This window comes from Dunckerocampus dactyliophorus, chromosome 19 (genome assembly GCF_027744805.1).
Source record: "Dunckerocampus dactyliophorus isolate RoL2022-P2 chromosome 19, RoL_Ddac_1.1, whole genome shotgun sequence".
NCBI lineage: Eukaryota > Metazoa > Chordata > Actinopteri > Syngnathiformes > Syngnathidae > Dunckerocampus > Dunckerocampus dactyliophorus.
The window spans coordinates 19,456,303-19,477,624 of record NC_072837.1 but is presented as its reverse complement, the minus strand read 5'-3'; the positions used below and the strand labels follow the sequence as shown (position 1 = coordinate 19,477,624).

Sequence of the window (21,322 nt, the reverse complement as noted above, 5' to 3'; positions counted from 1 at the left end):
GTGTGTTGGAGCAAAGTCAGCCCAACTGACATTGGCCCTTCACAGTACATCCCTGACCCCCGCTGGCAACGGAACAACTAGCTTGCTGACAAACCATCGCCTAACTTAACAATGCGGTATTTACCTCTTTTTGGTCAGGATTTTTTTCCTTTTTTTATGAGGTTTAGGTGTCGACCAACAATTACAAATTGTGGTCTGTCCGCCTTTTTTGTGGTCTTTTCATTTTTCATGCCAAACATACAGCAAATGGTGAACATCAGCTGGAGAAAGCGGGTTGGCTAATACCAAGTAAACGGGGAGGGGAGGTGTTCCATTACTGGATGACTAAACATGCTACTGTTTTGCTGGCAAATGACATAAAGAAAGAATATCAACAAGATATTCATGCAAGATAATGTATATTTTTTTATTAAATTGGAATCATGTGGTTATATCCGGGGGGGTTATATTGGCTGGATCAAATTTTTGCAGGGGTCACGACCCCCATATCCCCGGTCCAAATGACACACTTGGCCATAGAACACAATATTGTGTGTTGCTTGAAAGATCAGTCCGAATGGTGTAGAATGGCCGCTACTGGAGGAGTGAATGAGTTCACGACCGTTTGCTGCTATATGAGAAATATGCCTATTTTTGCTGGATTTCATGAAGATAAAGTTAAATGGCAGGACACAATGAAACATATGTGTGCGTATGAACAGCTCCAAGCTAAAACATACCATGTCTGAACGCTAGTCTCTTTTAATAGAATCACACTTGAATTGCGTCATTATGAGCCATGAGTTGCATTCAAAGACACCACGTAATGTTTGAGGTTTTAGTCACCCTTTTGGGTGTAGATGTACTTTCTGGGGTTTCCAAGCGTGCTTAAATGCAACAAACTGTACTTCTGTTGTAAGAGTTACGTTGGTGAGAGATAAGAATGTCCACTTGCCGTTTTAGACCACACATACACACATAATAAAGACGTTGTGGTGTTCGGAGTGGCCCTGAACGCACCTCGCCGTGGTCTAGTGACAAAGAGGGCTAGAGATCTACGTACGTGCGTACACACTGTGTATGTGGTGTTGGCATACCTGCTGAGTAAAGTTCTAAGAGACTGTGGGGATGCTCTTGTGCCTTCGTCTGTCGTCTTAACAGAGAGGGGCGGCCTGACATGGCTAAAAATGTGTGCGTGATGAATGAAATAAGAGTACATTTTGGGCAGTAATGAAAGATGCTGAGTGAGTCATTCCTTGTGATTGAAGTGACTCAAGCCTGAGCTGCCTCACACATCAACGCTGGATCTCATTGTCTTTTGAACACAACTCACATTTCGACGCACGTTGTCTTCAGTTTCTCGTCATAAACAAGAGCGGTGAACACTCTGGTCTGATTTATTTTGCGGTTTGGTGTGTGAGGTGTGACGTTGGCCTGTTTGCGGCCTGAAGGAGCTGTTAGGTCGTCATGCTGTCTGCGCGCCAGTCAATAAAGAATGAAGCGTATGAATTGAGCCCGTCATTAAGCTCTAAATGATGAGTCAAACGTGCGTGCGTGTTTGTCTTTGCTTCTCGTTTTCATTTGCTGTAGCAGCCTGGGCTCTTTCAGCGCCTGCATTCAAGTCAGGGGAAGGGAAATGTGTTCGATGATGTTCATGGTCCCTACTCCACGCCGCAAATCGCTGGTAGCGCTCCCCGACTGTCAACACTCATCATCAGTCCTGCTCTCAAACGTGCCCGCCAATTTTAGCATCTGCTGCTAAAGGGGCGTCTTTCGTTTAAAATCCTGGTTTTGAGCATTTTTTGCCTCCCAGCAAGAAAGGCTCTGGTTCAACTAGAGCTGAAACACTCGGAACGCCTCATTTCCAGGTCTCTCTTTGTGGCGCTTTTCTCTGGTGCTGCAGTTTCCCCCGACACCAAAAGCACATCATGTTCATTTCCAGCCAGCTCCTCAACAATGACGATGACAAAATTGTATCGTTGACGAAAAAGAGACGGTGACGAGCTAAACATGGCTCTTTGATGACTAAAACCAGATGACTTGTGTGAGTTTTCATGACAAGACAAGGCTGGATGAAAATGTTAGTGGGTGCTCTATCGCGATCTAATATAGCTTATTTATTATGTATGGTGTCAAAGTTAGACAGTAGCAACATCAAATTAAAAGCACAAAATGAATACTGACCCCCCGTAAAAGGCAGTGTGCTAGCATGAATTACCTTGCGGTTCTTGACATAAATTAAGTTTTTTACATTTTTTTTGGACTAAAACTGAAGTAAAACGCTTTTAGTTTTTGTTGACTAAATTAAGACTAAAACTGTCACAAATAAAAATGTGACTTAAACATGAAGAGTTTTCATCCAAAAAACTAAGACTAAAAATAAAACTGCTGCCAAAAACAGCACTGGTGCACACGATGTCTGGGTCCGCTCCACAGGGACACCATGTTTGCCAGCAGCTGCCAGCAGTAAACGATCTGTACTTTCCGTCTGCTTCTCACCTGCAGGCCCAGTCAAGAAGCATGTGATGACCCACACCAAGCAAAGGGGTTCCAACCAACACTGGGACCGCAGCCCCCCGTGGCCGCATGGTGCCGCTATGGGCGGAGACCAGCCCGAGCGCTCACTCCGCTTCGGCCGGACCAAGAAGATAAGTGAGGTCGTCCGTCGAAGGAAGACGATGAAGGACAAGGGATCCAATCATACCCAGAAACTGGACTGCAATAAAAAATGGGACAGGAAGTTGTATCCTCTAAGGGGGAGGGTGGGGGACGGGCTTAGCTGTCATGTCCTCCTCACGAGGTTGGAGGAAAGCATCCGCGGGCAAAAGAAAGCTGAAGAGAGAAAGGTGTCCGACAAGGCCAGGAAAGGTGGGATCAGCGTAAGAACGGAGGCCAAGTTGACGTCAAAACTCAAATCGAAGCTGAGGGACTTCGTACATGTCTCGCAACCACGCAAGCGCCGCCTCGCCTCCCTCAACGCCGAGGCGGTGAACAGCCTGCTGCTGGAAAGAGCCACTGACCAGCCGGCAGTCAAACAGGCTAAAAGACAGGAGGAGCCCACAAATGGAGCGCTCTCCATGGAGGAGTTTCCCACGTCCAGGAGCACCACCACGGCAGCTCTGAAAGTCTCACGAGGGAGCGTCGCTAAACCCTCCTCGTCTCACAAACCAGACCAGTGCCGAATCTCCGTGAAGGTCAAGAGAAAAACCTCCAGAGGAGGCGAGAGTAGAGGGTTGAGTTTGGACATTCTGGATACGCCCACGCCGAGGCGACTGGCTGGTCTTAACGCCGCCGCCCTGCTGAAGTTGACCAGCTCATCTGCTGTGACGAAGCAGCGAGTAAAGGCGCCCCCCAGCGCTACCATCACATCTGACTGCAAGAACCCTGCTGCGACCCAAAAACAGCCCCCTCGAGTCAAACACAAAGAGCGCTCGCCGAAACAAAAAAGGAGTCCCATGAAGGTGTCCCCCATGCACTGCAGCTGCTCAGCTTGCAAAGAGAAGGCGGACTTTGAGCCCAAAGTGGAGTGGGAGTCCGGTACCGTTGCCAAACCGGGCTACCAGCCACGCAGCATGCTAGGCTACTCGCTGAAAAATGTGAAGGAAGAGCAGCTGGAAACGGAACTAAGCCCCTGCTACTGCTGCCCCCCTGAGGGCTCTGTGGAATACTGTCACCGCCTGGCCTTCTTCCTGGGCCAGCAGCCCTACGCAGAGTCAGGTGATCAACCCATCAGCTCGGCGGTGACCCCTGTGAAGCGTGAATGCCTGGTCACCTCGCCGTCCCTTACCCACTCCCACCCGGCCCTGACCCTCAGCCACCACCCCTGCCTCTGCTACTACGTCCACATCACCCCACACCCGCCGCACACTGGAACATCTGCACCGCCGCTCCCATCCAGACGCCTGAGCTTTGCCCCACCCGGCTTGTGCCCTAATCGGACGATTGCCTCCGAGCCGCCGGGTCCTCCGGTGACACACACATCAGGAATGCCCCACCCGGCCTACTGCAACACGGTGGGCTCGCCTTGCTGCGGCCAAGCCTGCGGGATCAACGGCTACACCTGCAGGGCATTGCCTCCTCTCAACAGCAGGGGATGCTCGTTCAGCGCAGGATGCACTGGATGCTCGCGTGGCATCAAAACAGGTTTGTCGAAAACACAGTTCTGGAGAACTGTCCTCAGGGGGCCACTTATCCAATTCTTACGCTAGCTTGATGCAAGCGTGAACATCTCTGAAGAGGTTTTGTATCTTATGATCTCTCACATTGTACTCACAGTAGCTCAGGGCTCAGATTTAGATCTTCCCTGATAAGACAGAAGCATATCTACACGAGAACCACGACAAGCCACCCACAACCTTCAGTTTCCCGCCACTAGCTCCATCTTCTTAAGGCGTTCTATGGGGTTCTATGGGTAGTCATGCTGTTAGCTGCTAGTCTCAAAAGTTTCCGGTGTTAATCCGAAGTGTGACGTTGTCGCTTCTCTCTCCCCAGAGACTTTCTCCTCCCCTCAGGGTGACCACAGTCCCTCCCTTCTGGTCCCCCCACCTATCTCCACCCAGACTAATCCCCACCTGCTGACCCCTCTATCGGACCGGGATCAGCAGCCCCGGGCCAGGCTAAAAGCGGCCGCAGACCACCCACGAGGCACCAAGGCCTCCTCCAACGGCACCCTGCCCGCGGGCCGCCTGCGGTCGCCCCAGCAGCTTCCTCCATCCCCCCCAAGCCCCTGCAAACAAAAGAAAGTGGTTCGCAGACGCGCCACCAACGGCTGGCGGCCTGTTGGAACCCCCGCAGGGAAGGAGGTTTTTATCGCGGTGAGTGTGTTTCTGCTGAAGATGAGAGATTACACGGCAGCGGGATCGTCTCTCTCAGGGTAGATTTACTCTCAAGGCTGCTTGCCAGAAGAAGACGGGAAAAAAAAAAATCATCTCCGGGGCAAGTGGAGATAATTGTGTGACAGTTTTCTTTTGGGTGTTTATAAGGAGGACTCTATTTGTGTGTCAGGGGGAGGATGAGACGGCGCTCCGGCTGTGCTACGAAGGCGTCGAGAGGGACGGCGAAGTGATCCGCGTTCGAGACACGGTGCTGCTGCGATCGGGCCCCAGGAAGAAATCCCTGCCGTACGTGGCCAAGATATCAGCACTGTGGGAGGATCCCAAATCAGGTACAGGAGATGAGAACATGACAGCGGGATTGATGGATGGAGGGTCAAGGCTGTGTGTGCTCATACGCGCGCTTATGTGCCGCCCCAGGGGAGCTGATGATGAGTCTGTTCTGGTACTACCGACCTGAGCACACCCAGGGAGGCCGAGATCCCAGCACACACTGTGAGGTGACACTGTTCATTACTACGACAAACCTACATCCACAACGGAAGCCGTAGCACTAACAGCTCTCAGCAGGAGTTGCACGATAATAAAGCCATACGTCTGTGAAAGTCCTCCCGACCGAGCACATTATTATCTGGCTGCCCGCAGACAACTGCAGTGATGCTATCTGTCACACGGCTCACACCACATGTCTGCTCTCCTCATGGGCACCAGCGGTGCTGTCTGCATGCGAGCCTTTTCTTGTCCTAAAACTAAACGAGGTGTTTGCCGCTTCCAGAACGAGATCTTCGCCTCTCGACATCAGGACGAGAACAGCGTGGCCTGCATTGAAGACAGATGCTACGTCCTCCCGCTAGCCCAGTACTGTCGGTGAGGAACAGAACCACACTCGCTAGAATCAAAACGTACCACTGGACATACCTCATAATCAGTTAATCATCTCTTAAGTACTTAATTCTTCATTCTGGCAAGACATTTTGGACGGTTGTGTGCTTCCAGCAGTGACCGATGACCTAACAAATGCACACAAAAATAGTTACTGGCGCGTAAAACAGTTGCAATGTTAGCAGACACCCAACACACCAGATGAGATTGGAACATTCCTTTGAAGAAAAGCACATGACTAAATATGACTGGACAAACAGACTTTTTAAAAATGTTTGTCCCACAAATTCATAACACAACAACGACACGAATCATTGATTGACGTTACATCACATGACCTGAACACTGCATGCCGTCAGCCACGGCATGACAGAGTGGAAAAAAGTGGTAAGTCCTTGGCTTCTTACTTTTTCTTTCTTCCCCACTTGGTTGGAAAACATTCTTAAGTTTAGAATACATAAATTGTAGGCTAACTAGTTAGCTTGCTAGCTTGCAATGCAGCCGTGGCCGTCTCTTGTGTCCCTGCAGTGATCATGTAGCTTGCGCATTAGCGTAAAATGAATAAAAGGAGTGTAAAGGTGGCTATAGGGGTGTTATTTCATGTCTAAATGGTAAAAAAAGAATATTTAGAAAGTGATAAACAGGCTTTCAATGGTCTAACTACAAAAATATTCCATTTATTGACATTGAATCCTGGAACCAATTAGCCACCATCAGCGAGGGATGACGGTACTGTTTATCAGTACTTAACACAAACATGAAAAAATATTCCTTAAGCACGCGACATGTACAGACATTTTGATGTTTCCTGTTTGGTTGAAACACGCTGATTTGTCAGTTGAGTCACTGCTCTGAATGAACATAAAATACTTTTATGTCCACGTACTGTAACTGCGCTGTGTGCGTGTTTGCAGATATTGTGCCTTGATGAAGCGACGTTCCGAAGGCGCCCCGCCCGGCGGCTCCAGCACGGTGCCCCCGTGCACGGACTTCGTGCCCCCCTCCCACCGCTGTGTGCCCAGCGACGTGGACCCGGAGCTGGTGTACCTGTGCCGCCACGTCTACGACTTCCGCTACGGACGCATCCTCAAGAACCTGCAGTAGGATTTTCCATGAATTATTAATCACCATCCAGTACACCCCCTGCCCCCCCGTCCAGCTGAAGGACTGGCTTGTGGGGGGGGTGAAGCACGGAGCCCTTTAGCTGGCTGAAGAGGTTACAATGAAATAGATGATGTATGATGTCTCAGCCAGATTTGAGCGTCCTCCACCACCAATACCCCACCCCCACCCTTCGCCCACCCCCCCGTCTCTCTGGCTGCCAGGCATGCTGTACACCACACTGATCTGGCCGACCGTCTCTAGCATGTTTGCCCCAAAAGCATGTTAGCACTACAGCCGTGTTTCTAAACCACCGGCTCAGGGGGGCTCTGGTGGCTAAGGTTCTTCCGGGGTGGGGTGGGGTGGGGTGGGGGGGACGCACTGGACCTCAACTGTGCTCAAGCATGCAGGCTGGAGGAGCACCTAATGGACACTTTGGGCTGGCGTGTGTGCGTGGGAGAGCGAGTGCTGTCAGTGTGGATAAATGTGGGAATGTGTTTTGCTGGTGTTTTATTTTTTCCCGACGCTTTCAGGCAATCAAACCAAACAAAAGCAGCTTTTTTAGAGGACGAGGATCTCTGTGCCGCTCAGTTTCTTATCCCGTTTCTAAATGACGCTCTGCACAATCTAAAATATTCCTTTGACAGACCAAAGTCGCCCCGGATTTAACTTCTGCTCACCTTTTGCCTATTTTGAGGGTGTCTTTTTTTATTTTTATTTTTTAATGGGTCCAATCGGGAAAGAAGGAAGCAGTTGAAGGAGCCTTCCTTGCACTCTACCGCTTCCATTTTGTCCAGGGTCACTGGGGGAGCTGAAGAGGACGTTTGCCAGCTACGTGAAAAAGGTTCCATCAAAGTACAGCTGGCCACTCTATGGTTTGTGTTTCCAGTGCAGACGGGATGACGTTGACCGTTAGCTGCTACGTAAATAGTAGGGGTGTCACAAGATTTGTCCTTCTCGTGGGCACAAGGCCTGGGACCACCATAAATACATAAATGAATGAATCACACAATAAATGAAAGTGAACTGGATCATTTTGCCGGCCTCAATATATCGCCATGTGCATGTGCGTCCGTTCTCCTCGACTCCCGCCTCCAAACAGCAGGAAGTGGGTTGACTTTGTGCATTGCTTTTGTTTATTCCATAGAACAACAGCATGAATGGAGTGAGCCCTTTGACAGTCATACAGTCTCTTTGTCTGGGTGGGTGGAGGCGGGTCCGCTAGCATGCACACAGCGTGCAGGGGAATGTAACCTCGTGAGGAGCAAATGTAAGGTAACGCAGTAGAAATTAAAGTAGTAGGTTGCAACATATTTTTTATTCTACATTTCTTAAGTCATGTTGAAATCTTGTAGCGTCTCGTCTGGTGAACCGGGTGTCTCGTGACCCCCCTGGTAAATAGCGAGACGTGGTGCTAAGGAAATCGGCATCACCTCAAAAATATTTAGCTACCTCTGCTTGCCAGCACGGTTTGCCTTCCAATATGTGGCTTGCACTCAGCGTATGAGGAAAGTTCAATGCTTACTTTGAATTCATCCATCTTCCGCTTATCCAAGATGGCGTCGCGGGGGCTCATATGTTTGTATTTGTAGTCATGACACGTATGTGTCGCTAATATCATTTCATTACGTTCATTTTCTAAAATCTGGTGTTCCTGAGTACCACTAGATCAGGGGTCTCAAACTTGAGGGGCCATTCGCAGCCCACCAAATCGTATCTTGCGGCCCCCGTCTGGACATCAAAGAGTAGTGTAACTGCAGCCTGCAACATCCGGCCAAGCTCAGTGTGGCTTCCATACTTCCAGGGGCAAGGAAACGCCAACACTGAACTACCAGTGGTGTTATCACATGGATGCATGTGAATGGTATCGTATCGTGAGGTACCCTGACATTCCCAGCCCTACCCCCAATAGTTGATGCGGCCCAGCCTCACCCACACTCTACCTCCACTGGCCCGCAGTGGAATTGAGTTTGAGACCCCTGCACTAGATGGAGTCAGTGGGCCACCGGGGCTATGCCCTAATGCCCTAATGGAAAGCTTGCTAACTGTTTGCTACGGAAACAGCCCAAAGCTAACCAAGGTCACGGTGACAACGCATGTCTTCTGTGATACTTCCTGCGTTCTCAGCCCCACCACACAGGAAGTTCCACTCAGTTCGGCGCAGTTTATTTTGTCAGTGTTTCCATCGTCAAAAGTTACATGGAAGACCATCAGTACCAGCCCCCCCCCACCATCGTCACCATCCGTCCTCCACGCCGTGCACTGGAAACACACGCCAGATCGCGATTTACTGACTTTTTGAGACACGAATCGATTGCTTTGGTCTGGAAAGTCCATTGCTCAGATTGAAGCAATTGCACCCCTCAGCTGCCCCGTGTTTCCATAAATATCCATTTGTCTCTCCACTTCCTGGTCTGATGCCACACAAGTCCCACCCCCTCCACATCCTCCACTCCTCATCAGAACTTCGCTTCGTTCTTGTGTTGTTTTGCACTAAAACATTCCTAATCATCTTAGGCGACGCAGTAGTGAAGATGTCATGGCTGCTATCAGTAGTAGTAGTAGTAGTAGTAGTAGTAGTGTTAAAGTTGTACTACTTGTTACTGGCCCAGTACGGTAAACATGACTGAAGCCATTCCGTTGATTTAGCTTTGAAGTACTTATGAATATATATCCATCTTTATGAATATATGTATTTCAAAGAGAAAAGAGAAGGTGAGAAGCGTCTTTGTGAAGCCATCGTTGCGTGTTGGAGGTGCATGAATCCTCGAGCCCAAATTCCGCATATTCTCCTAAGTAGTATTTTTCCCTGGGATGTACATGCAGTATATTTTTAGACTGTCTTGGTTTCCTCCAAGCAGCAAAGCAACACAACAAGTCTGACATGAAAGACCAATACATTGAAATGACTAAGAAGACACGTGAGCCCTGTTGAAACAGCCAATAGAATCACAGCCGAGCCTTTCTCTTCTCACTCTGTTGAAAGCAAGGAACACCAATATTTGTACAATACAGTATATTAAGGTATGGGTTAACTTATTTGGGGGGCATGCTTTGTTGAAATAATGAACTATGATGTGTTTTGTTGGATGGAATTTTGAAAATGTGATTTTTAAAAATTTTTTTTTGGCAAGAGCGAAGCACGCGCTCACATTAGGCAGGTTGAAATATTTCCTCAAATAGTTGCCTCCGCTCTAATCGGCGCCGTTCCTTGTGCGTTGCAGACGGACATAAATAGACGCCCCTCGGGGGAATAAATAACGAGGGTGCACGATAATTATCACATGGATTTATGACGTCATACCGAGAGATCCCACCAATCGTCATCTCCGTGTTTTTTCATCTCCAAATGTTTCTCCCTTCTTTTCTCCTGGAAAGCTGTTGGCGCTCCAGATGTCCCCAACCACACTTTTCAGCTTCCCATTGGATTTTTTTATAGTCTTGCCAGTCTGATCCGATCCGATACCGATCCCTTTTCTTAATAATAAGTTCGTCCTGTGTGGCGCCATCAACTAATAATGTTGTTTTTGCATACTTGGGACAGGGCACTTGCAGTGCACAATGTGGGAGTATTGAAGTTGGTGAGAAACGCTATCATGGGACCTTTAAGTAGGAAGGTTGAGCTCCGCCTCTCACAACACTGCATTAATTACAGGAAGCACAAATAAAGCGCAGCACAAATAGAAACTGAAGTCAGGCTGTTCTATGCTCACTCTAACTGCGCATTTGGACATTTGAAACGCCCGGCACTCTCTGCACTTGGGCAAATAAACGCCCTCGGCCACTATTAGAGGAAATACGGCGCAAGCTTGAGGCGTGCGAGCTCTCCCGCCGACCTTCACATGTGACACGTGGGTTGGAGTGGTGGTCACCTGAGCCTCCTGTTGATTTGTGCTGATAAAAGACGGCGTGGGACAGGACGTCCCCCCATGAAAGGAGGACTCTTCCTCTACACACCCATACGTGCATGCAGCTGGCCTTTCTTCCAGATGTGCACCCAAAAAGCCTCATGCCCCCGACCCCCCCGCCCTTCTTGTGGGAAAGCAGAAGAAGCTGTGAGGTTTTTTGGGGGGGGTTAGTGTGCAGCTGTGTAAGAATTGTGTTTTTTTTTCTTTTTGTGACGTCACACAGGAAGCGTCACAAGTCAAAACGAAAGCGTGCTCTGCACTTTCTGTCGACATATATTTTGATATATTTGGGGTGCAGGGGCTTAAAAAGTTGGGGTATTTTTGCAGTAAAAACGTGTGTATCGGATTTATGGTGACTTTTTTTGTCAGATGATGTAACATCCCTGCTGATTTCAAGTTGCATTGAAAGAATATTTATACATTTGAAATGAAGCCCTTTGTGAAAACTTGGCGTGTGCGAGCGCTTTTTTTCCTTTCATTTCAGACTTCAGCGCACTCGGCTGCCTTCCCTGTTCGCAGGGCGCTGGACTGCAAAAGGGAAGCTCGTCCGCTCGCATGTGATCAAAATAGGAAGCGTGCGAGAGCCTCCCCCCCCCCCCTTAGCGGAATAAGGGAGGGAGGTCCTGCATCCAAATCTCCACAGGAGGTCAGCATTGAGACGAGCGTGCGTGCGGATCAGGGTCACTAGACCCTCCGCAGCCTTTGCAAGGACTGCAGGTCTTAATGAGGTCGCTCACTGCATCTGCTTAGGACGATGGAGGTGTAACCCCCGCCCCCTCCCGCTGGCATTCTGCCTACACACACACACGCACGCGCGCACATCCTGCCACTCATTATCTACCAGCAGCATTAGGAAGCCCACACACAGCAAATTGAGGAGTGTTAATTTTTTGGTGTTGATGAGAATCTTGAAGTTGGAGTGTGAATTTTACACTATTTGGAGTTGATCTAACACTGCATTTTCTTAAAAATGTTAAATTTAACACTGGATCATGAAAGTGTTGTAGTTAAAATGGAGTGTTGAAAATGTTCAAATCTTGTTAGTGTCACAATAAAGACATTCAACACTTCCACACTCCATTTAACACCTAACAGTGTTCGCTGTCTTAAGCTCCGCCCACGGACATTTCATTTAGACTCCACCACTCACTTCACGTTGCTGAAATGAAAAGCAGATGGAAGAAGTTGACAATTAGGAATCATTTTGCATCAGTAGGTAAGTAAACGTTTAAATAGATGAACTAATGAATTGTGTTGTACCTTGTTTACACATAAAAAACGTTAGCCTTTGGTGTGATATTTAAGACTAAAAAACTGAGGCACCTGTTTCCACCCAAAGCCTTTGCTAATGTTAGCTCGTGTTTTTGCTAAGTTATATTTTCTATTTAGTGTTGCTGTGAGCTGAATCGGCACTGCCTGTGCAACATTTGGCAAAGTAAGTGAACGCTACGTTACATCTTCATTATACTGTCTTCATTTTGAATAAGCTAATGGCTAACTAGCTAATTAGCACGAGGAGCCCCCACATGTAGGCCTGCTGGCCCCCAGCAAAGGACTTGATATGCTGTACAAGATACAAGATATCAAGGTTGGGCAACTGTAATTGTTACTTTAACTTAAAAATAATTGTCAGGCGTGTGTTGGAAGTGAACTACACAATTTTTTTTTAGAATGATGCATCTTTATTTTTCTTCTTGATTCACAGAAAACCTTTGCTGGAGTCTTACATGAATGTGGTAAGTAATATCTTTTTTTTTAAATCAAGGCATAATAAGCCCTGCAACTGTGGCAATTCCATATTTATTTTATTATTTTAGTAGGATGTTTTATATTATTATTTTATTTATTCTTATTCTCAGAGGTGGATGGAGATGTGTAGACTCCACTATCCCTTCACCCCAGTTATCGCCAGTGGTGGTGAGCCTCCACTCTTGCCGACTACATCCCATTCATTGGGTTCAACAATTTATCCTTCAGCCCACAAGAGGAACCCAACAGAACCAATGGATCAGGATGAAGCATGACAGGTAAGCTTTGAGTAAATAAATGTAAAATTAATATTATCAATGATACATAGTGTTTTTATGCATGACATTGTTTTATTGAAAAATCCTCTTGAATTCCCATGAACACACTATATCATTTTAATATTTTTGGCAGAAAGTCGGTGGTGTTTTGAGGGCCAATCCGAAAGGTGAGGAAATCTTCAAGGAGTGCAACAAGACTGAAACACTAACCGATGCAAGGTGTAAACAGATGGTGAACATCCTGGTTGCAGATATGATGGAGCTGCATGGGTAAGAAGAACTTCCCCCTTTCCATTAGAACAGTCATTCCATGTAAGACCATGTACTGTGGGAATGGTTCTGTCTGTGATCATTAACTATGATTTGTTTTGAAAGGAGGGTTCCGCCATCATGTGTGATGAGAAATTACGCCCTGAGAATTGTGACTTGTTTTCCATACCTCAAAGATCCATTCTCCAAACCTGGATATGTACGTGTCTTTTCAATGTAAAACCCAAAGTACTGTTTTTGTTTTTCCTTTAGGTGTGTAGTTTGTATTCAAATCTTGTTTCAAATATGTTCATAGGATGCTTAGCTTAGCTGCAGTGGCTCAAGAGGTAGAGCAGGTCGTCCAGAAATCGTAAGGTTGGTTCGATCCTTGCGCCCAGTCACTGTTGTGTCCTACACGGCTCTCAAAGCCGTTCCAAGACTGTTTCTTCATGATGGTCCAAAAACCAGAGGAGAATATCTGTTAACTGGTCAACAGCTGTTTGGTGAGGAGTGCAAGGAGGCGCTATCTACAATAAGACATTCAACCGATGAATCCGTGGTCAAAGAAGATGAGAGCAACTTTCCAGTATTGACAGAATATGATCCAAGCGGAAGATGTATCATCGTCTGTCCTTGATGTGTTCACTCGCTTCCTTGATGTTCCAGGATTGGTAAGGAAATCTTTAGTATTTAGACTAGTTCAGTATTGGATTACCCATTACGTCAACCATTTGTAAACCTGTAGGCCTACAGTATTTGAAATATTCATGTCTTGTTTCGAGATTGACCAGGATTTCTCAATGATGTTTGCTGATGAAGTATCTCAGAGGTTCCTGGCTAAGTGGTCAACTGTCTTCAAAGCAGAAGTCATTGCAGACTGCAAGACTCTCCCGCAAAAGCGGAACATTGATGAGATGCTGTCAGGAACTGAACCTCAACCTGATGACAGCTGTGGTCAGTAGAAACAGTTCTGTATTACGCAAATAACTTCAAATATTTATTTCCTAGCTGTTTTAAAAATGATTTTTTTCCTTTTAGGCTGGGGCAGTGATACATCCTCCATCCTTCTACTCCTGCATCTGCTCCCTCTGACCTCTAGAGGCCAGGAAAAAAAACAGCAAAGATCAGTTTGTCAAGCAGCCAACCATCTTCTCAGATATCTTAAGGTATGCAAAGGTCCATTTTTACATATCAAAATATGATTTCTGTCTCAAAGCATTCATTTTAGGTTGCAGATGTTCTTGAATCGGCTAATTGCGTTGATTCAATGTTGTATCGTAATAAGGTGTGCTAAACGCCTGAGAAATGGAAACCAGGCAAAGGGGTTTCAATTGTTGTTGTTGTTGCCCTTTTCAAACACAGGAAGGAGCCAGTGTGACCCCCTTCCAAGACTGTTGACACAAGACAAGCATTTCTCCTCTGCATCAGTGAGCGAAGGTGACATCCAGAGGGTTTGCATGATTGACCAAAAGCCGATTACATGCAAGGCATATACATTTATTGCAGCTTTTGATGAAATGTTCAAAGCTCACTATGTCTTCAGTCTCTCGTATGGTTAAAAATGGATAAGAGCAAACATTTGGGTCTGAATGCTGCCCAGTCATGGTGTCTTCTATGTAACACTCCACTTCTATTTGGTGATGGCATTGAAAGGAAGAATGATCACTGGAACTTCCTCCTCCTTTTGATGCAGATTGTCAACATACCTGTAGTGTTCTCCTACACCATAACTGATGGAATGATCCTTTACTTGAAACATCTGATAAGTGACCCCCACACTCGGTACAAAGCATTGCTTCCTGGTAAGAAGTTGATTCCCAAGCACCGCTTGATGATACACTATCCAAGATGCATACAAAAAATTGGCCCTCTTTTCCAGACGTGGTGAATGCGTTTTTGAAGCCAAACACAATTTTTTCAAAAGGAGTGGTTAAAATTTTTAAAAATCTCAGCCGTTTGTCGTGGCCTTTCACTATGAAAATTATTATTTTAGAAGATTTGAATTTGGCCCTACATCAAAAACAATCTGCAACTTGAAAGGAGGGGAGGAGCGTGGTCAGGCATGATGTCTGCAAGCATCTTCAAGTGTGTCAAGTACCAACTGGGTGAGAAGTTACGGTATAGAGCACCATGTTGGTGTGTTCATATGTACTGGATGTAGCTTTGATCTACCTGTGTTCAAGAAGATCTGTGATATAATAAAACACAAAGAATGTGCTTTCATAATAGCTGTAATGTAGAAACGATGTACTATGATGACCCGTTTAACGCGTACTGCAAAGAAGACCAAATGCTTGAGTTTTCTGTCATGTGTTTAAATGAACTGACTCATTTCAGACCATTTGACAAGCAGTGCTCTAATGACAAGTGTCAAGGAGCATACATACTGTAGTGCCTGCTGTTATTTAAGCTACTGTCTGTTGGAAATGAAATGTTTTTGAATAAAATGTATGAAGCAGTCAACTAGTCATTTTTTAAAAAATTTTAAATTTTATTTTGAAGTAGTATATTAACACTTTTATAGTGTTAATGTTGCAACTCCTTTTGAGAGTAAAATGACACTATAAGAGTCAATAAATGACTCTTAAGAGAATTAATTTGTGACACCTCACACTAGTGTTAAAAAAATGCAACACCGGTTGGTGTCGAGGAGTGTTAAATTTTAACTATATAAATAGTTAATATTGACTCTACAATGGTGTAAAAATGCCTACACTTTCAAAAGTGTTAAAATAACACTTTGTAGAGTGGACCCCATGGGACACTTTGAAAGTGTTGAGATTAACTCCTACAGTGTCAATTTAGGCCTGCTGAATTTGCTGTGCACGAGGCTCAGTTACGCAGCAAAGCTCGTGATGAGTGTCTTATAAGAACAGAACCCAAGAAGCTCGGTGACTGGGAAACAACAATAAGGGCTGTTTGCTACATCAATACTGGGGGGTCCGCAGTGTCAAAGTCCACAGCACATTCTAAAAATGTCATTTACAAAATAAGCTAAAAAAAACACGCAAAAATGGAAAAATCATCTGTAGTTTTACAAGAATAAAGTCCAAATATCAAGAGAAAAAAGTGGGTTACAAGAAAAGTTACACCAATAATCTTGATATTTGTCATTTTGGTAGCATAAAGGTGAAATATTAAATGACTTTTTTTAAAGTCTTACTACTATGAGAAACAAACCAAATTGCGAAAAAAGTTCTAATGTCACAAGAATAAAGTCCAAATGCAGTATGTGAATAAAGCCCTAATAATGAGAAGAAAACTGAAATAGGGAAAAGAAACAGCAGAAATGCTAAAAAGAGCTCATTTTACGAGAATAAAAGGCAAAAATATGAAGAGAAGAAAGTTGTATTCTAACACGAAAAAAGCAATTTTACAAGAATAAATCAAATATGAGGGAAAATAATTGTAATATTTCAGCAGCATAGAGTTGAAATATTGAAGAAAAAAAATGTTTTTTTAAAACTCGTAATATTATGAGAAACAAACAAAACAAAATAAAGTTGTAATTTTTTGCAAAATTCCGAGAAAAGTTAGAAAAGTGTTGGAATATTTGTCATTTTAGTAGCATGAAGCTGAAATATTAAATTAAAAGGTGTTATATTTTAAAAGTCTTAATACTGTGAAACAAAACAACAAATAAAGTTGTAATTGTCGGAAAAACAGTTTGCAAAAAAAGTCAGAAGAATAAAGTGGAAATATTATGGCAATAAAGTCAAAATTATGAGAAGAAAATTGAAATAGTTGGAAAAATTCAAAAACCCCAGCAGGAATGCAAAGAAGCTGTAATTTTAGGAGAATAAAATCTAAATGTTAAGAGGAAAAAGTTGGATCCTAACAATAAAAAAGTAGCAATTTAACAAGGGAATTTAACAATATGTCAAAGTCCCATGTATTTATAAATAGAAAAAAAGCCTCACCCAGGCTTCGCTACACATCTTTAAATGACGCCTTGAGTTCTACCAAGTATCCATCAGTCAGCTATGAATGTGGGCGCTGTCAGTTTCATCATTTATCGGCTAACCTAGCGTGATGCCAGCGCTGTAGCATCAATCACATAGCTATGCTAGTGTTGCTAGCATTTGTGTCCTCCTGTCCAGCTGCTTCATGTTTTGCTGTTGTGTGTGATACATCCATTACGTCGCAAGCGCAGCGTTTTGAGGACAGCCCCTGGCCAAATTGGGACCCTAAGTAAAATTTTATTGAATGCGCCCCCTTGGATCATGGGGCTCCATGCACAGCACGTGTTCTGCCTGTGGGGGGGGGCGGTCCTGGCTCCAGTACAGTACAGTAGTCCCTCGCCACTTCACGCTTCAAATTTCGTGGCTTCACTCTCACGGTTTTTAGTCCAAAAATATGCCCATTTAAACAAATGTTGCGTATTTTGCCATCTTCGAGCATATCTAAAAATGGCTAAATGGACTTAAATACAAATATATGGCATTCAGAATATGTAGTACTGTGCACTGGTCACTAGGTGTCAGTAATGTTACAGTCATGTTGGCTGAGACACACAAGCACCAGAATCGGTGGCTGTTATTGCACATTAACTCCCAACATGGGCTACTGTTGCGATCATAACCCACGCCAAGCTAAAACTCAACTCTGAACCCTCAATGTCACTTCCTGTCCACCGGAGCACATTTGTATCCACACACATCAGTGCGAGTCTTATTTTCTCTCATGTATGCTACATTGGGTAATAGGAGTGTGAAGGAGGTGGTTAGCATGTTGGCCACACAGTAACAGCCTGGAGATGGGAAGACCTGGGTTGGATTCTCCCTTGGGCATTTCTGTGTGGAGTTTGCATGTTCTCCCCGTGTGTGGGGGGGTTTTCTGGGTACTCCAGTTTCCTCCCACATTTCAAAAACATGCATGAATTACTTTCAAGATGGCGCCGGTGTGTCTGGCTCGCCACTTCCCTCAGTTTACTGTGATCGGTTTTATTGTTATCCTTGCATTTTTTACGAGGACCATCGACTCTCTGTTGGTGTATGACCGTCAGGAACTATTTGACATCCTAGACACTGTAGCCGCTGGTGCGAGACAAGAGCAATGGGGGCCAAATAAACCGTGTCCGTCGTACCTGTCTGACGTACCAGACTTTCTGCTTCGGGCGGAGCCGTCGCTTCCCAGGAAACGGAGACGCCGGGGCGCACGAGGTGGAAGACTGGTAAAGCTCAAAACTTGGCTGGCGCTTTCTCCCGAGGCGGCAAGGCTCCCACGTAATGTTCCGAGGGACTTTGAGGATTGCTTTCGCCGCTTCATCTCTCGGCGTTTTGTCACCTCCGTTGGGGCCTGGCTGGTGCCCATCGTTGGGCGGCGCGACGAGCGCTGTGCGCTGCGCCCTCGCCGCTCTCCTGTTGCCTCTGCCGGCGTGAACCCCGGCAACCTCCGGCTGCTGAACCGGGCAGCTTCAGCAGCTTCAGCGGCTCTTCGGGTTTCAACGAAGTGTGCACTGGTGAATGCGAGGTCAGTTTCAAACAAGACTTTTATCCTCCAGGACCTCTTTAAGGAGCATTCTTTGGATTTATTATTCGTCACTGAGACCTGGATTCATGCCGGTGAGTCCGCTTCCTTCTCTGAGCTGTTGCCTCCCGATTGTACTTTCATTAACACGCCAAGAACTACCGGCCGTGGAGGAGGCATCGCTACTATTTTAAAAACGTCCTTACACCATAAGCCATCGTCCATGGTGTCTTTCTCCTCATTTGAGGTGAGCTGCTTCGAACTGCGACAGTCTGAGCCGCTGTTGTGCGCGGTCATTTACAGACCACCCAAACACAACAACGACTTTGTCCGGGATTTTTCTGACTTTATCGCTGCAATGTTGGTAAAGTTTGACAGAATGTTAATTGTGGGTGATTTTAATGTTCATGTCTGCTGCCCTTCTACGCCTATGGTGAAAGACTTTTTAGAGTTGGTGGAGGCTTTTAATTTAGTACAAAATGTTACAGGAGCTACACAAATATACGGACACACTTTGGACCTTGTATTGTCTCATGGACTGGCTGTTGATAGTGTCTCTGTAGGGGATGCAGTGTTCTCTGACCACAGTCCGGTCATGTTTGACTTTGATTTGCACTGCAGTGCCACCCTGCCTGCTCCTGCTCGCCTTGGCCGTTTCATCAAGCCTGACACGGCCTCTGCCTTTGCCTCTCTGTTCGCCACTGCATCTCGGGTTGCAATGGCTCCAGACGCTGCTCTTGATACTGAGCAGCTAATGAACTGCTTTACTTCTACCTGTGCTGATGTCCTGGACAGTCTAGCCCCGCGTAAAACCATGCTCCCTAAAACTAAACAGGATGTGTGGCTCAACGATGTCACACGAGAAGCACGCCGTGAATGCCGAAAGGCCGAGCGCAGGTGGAAGAAAGATGGTCTGCAAGGTTCCTTTGAAACCCTCAAAGCCAGTTGGAGGCGATATCAAAACATAGTGAAGGCTGAGAAAAGAAAATACCTCTCAGATGTGATATCAAAAAATATGAACAACCCACGTGTTCTTTTTAAAACTATTGACTCTGTTTTAAACCCCAGTCCATCCACGACACTGGAAGTCTCATCTGACACTTGTGAACATTTCCTGCACTTTTTTAATAATAAGGTTGCGTCTATACGAGCCAATATATCACCCCCCTCTATTAATTTGTCTACAGTGACACAGTGTTCTAAAGTTTTTAATCAGTTTGAACCTGTGTTGCTGGCCTTCATTACCAAGGTAGTTGATGGTCTTAAGCCTTCTTCCTCTCCCACTGACCCACTCCCCCCTCGCTTTTTTAGGGAGGTGTGGGAAACTATTGGCCCCTATGTTTGTGATATCATCAACAGCAGCCTGTCCTCTGGTATTGTTCCTTCCTTTTGTAAAGAGGCTGCTGTTGAACCTTTGCTTAAAAAAAAAAACAGGTCTGGATCCTTCAATTTTATCAAAGTATCAGCCCATTTCTAAACTACCTTTTATCTCAAAGATTTTAGAAAGAAGTGTTCTTGCACAGATGCAGCCTTTTTTAGATGAAAATGGGATTTTAGACACCTTCCAGTCAGGTTACAGGGCCTTTCATAGCACTGAGTCTGCACTTTTAAAGGTTTTTAATGACCTGTTTTTAATGACTGATACTGGTGGTTCAGCCATTTTAGTGCTTTTAGACCTGACTGCTGCCTTTGACACAGTGGACCACACTATGCTTTTATCTCGCTTGGAAAACTGTGTGGGTGTCGGGGGGGCTGCCCTTGATTGGTTTAGGTCTTATTTGTCAGGGAGATGCCTTACTGTGGGACTTGGTGACTCCACCTCATACTGCCCCTTTGAATGTGGAGTCCCCCAGGGATCAATCCTGGGGCCCATCCTATTTGTTCTCTACCTTAGCCCACTTAATACAATTTTTAGACAGCATGGCATCTCCTATCACTTTTATGCAGATGATTGCCAGATCTACTTATCAATGACAAGAAATGACCATGCCCCCCTGACTCCCCTTCTTGAGTGCTTAAGTGACGTCAAGGTCTGGTTGGCTCAAAATGTTTTAAAGCTCAATGAGGGGAAGACAGAAGTTATCATCCTTAATAATAATGACCCCCACTTGGACTTGGGTCCCATGAAAAACCATGTCAGTCCCACAGCCACCAGCCTTGGCGTCATCATTGATAGTGATTTTAAACTTAATAAACAAATCAATGCCGTTGTAAAATCCTGTTTTTATCATCTTAGGCTTTTATCCAAAGTCAAATAATTTTTATCATTGCAACATTTCGAACAAGCCATGCAGGCTTTTATTTCGTAACATCTGGACTACTGTAATGGGCTTTACTCTGGAATAAGCCATAAATGACTCTCTGGCTTCCAGTTAGTCCAGAACTCTCCAGCAAGGCTTTTAACAGCAACCAAAAAGAGGGAGCATATTACCCCAATTTTAGCTTCCCTGCACTGGTTGCCTGTGCGTTTTAGGATTGATTTTAAGATTTTATTGTTTGTTTTTAAGGCTTTGAATGGGCTGGCCCCTCAGTACATCTCGGACCTCATCCAAATCAACACTCCAGCTCGCACATTGAGGTCCGAAGGCCAGCTCCAACCGGTGGTGCCTAAGACCAGACTTAAGACCAGGGGAGACCGGGCCTTTTCCGTAGTTGGCCCAAAGCTGTGGAACACTCTTCCCCCCTCATGTAAAAACGGCCCCCACAGTTGAAAGCTTTAAGTCTCGTCTTAAAACTCACTTTTATTCTCTGGCTTTTAACTTGGCGTCAGTCGTGTGGTCCTCTGTGTCTTTTATTATTTTTTAGTTTTAATTGGTTTTATTTATTTTAGTTTTTAAATTTAATTTACTTATTTATTTTTTACCTACTTCTTGGA

At 45.6% G+C, this 21,322-nt stretch overlaps 1 protein-coding gene across 11 annotated transcripts in view; it reads left to right on the top strand.

Moving 5' to 3' along the window:
- LOC129171914 (bromo adjacent homology domain-containing 1 protein-like) overlaps window positions 1-17,863 on the top strand; it is a 49,738-nt gene extending 31,875 nt beyond the window's left edge. For 4 of the 11 annotated variants that reach the window (XM_054761047.1, XM_054761042.1, XM_054761044.1 and 1 more), the window contains exons 2-16: window positions 2,485-4,122; window positions 4,471-4,793; window positions 4,984-5,143; window positions 5,232-5,311; window positions 5,587-5,678; window positions 6,608-11,918; window positions 12,092-12,438; window positions 12,562-12,729; window positions 12,863-12,999; window positions 13,105-13,198; window positions 13,295-13,353; window positions 13,475-13,649; window positions 13,761-13,932; window positions 14,017-14,144; window positions 14,341-17,863. In XM_054761047.1, the coding sequence (XP_054617022.1) occupies window positions 2,505-4,122; window positions 4,471-4,793; window positions 4,984-5,143; window positions 5,232-5,311; window positions 5,587-5,678; window positions 6,608-6,797 (2,463 nt within the window). In that variant the 5' untranslated portion in view covers window positions 2,485-2,504 and the 3' untranslated portion in view covers window positions 6,798-11,918; window positions 12,092-12,438; window positions 12,562-12,729; ... (5 more) ...; window positions 14,017-14,144; window positions 14,341-17,863. Of the gene's footprint in view, window positions 1-2,484; window positions 4,123-4,470; window positions 4,794-4,983; window positions 5,144-5,231; window positions 5,679-6,607; window positions 12,439-12,561; window positions 12,730-12,862; window positions 13,000-13,104; window positions 13,199-13,294; window positions 13,354-13,474; window positions 13,650-13,760; window positions 13,933-14,016; window positions 14,145-14,340 lie in introns of those variants that run through there. The other 7 variants (XM_054761051.1, XM_054761049.1, XM_054761052.1 and 4 more) reach the window with 7 other exon arrangements.
- Window positions 17,864-21,322: the final 3,459 nt, after the last annotated feature.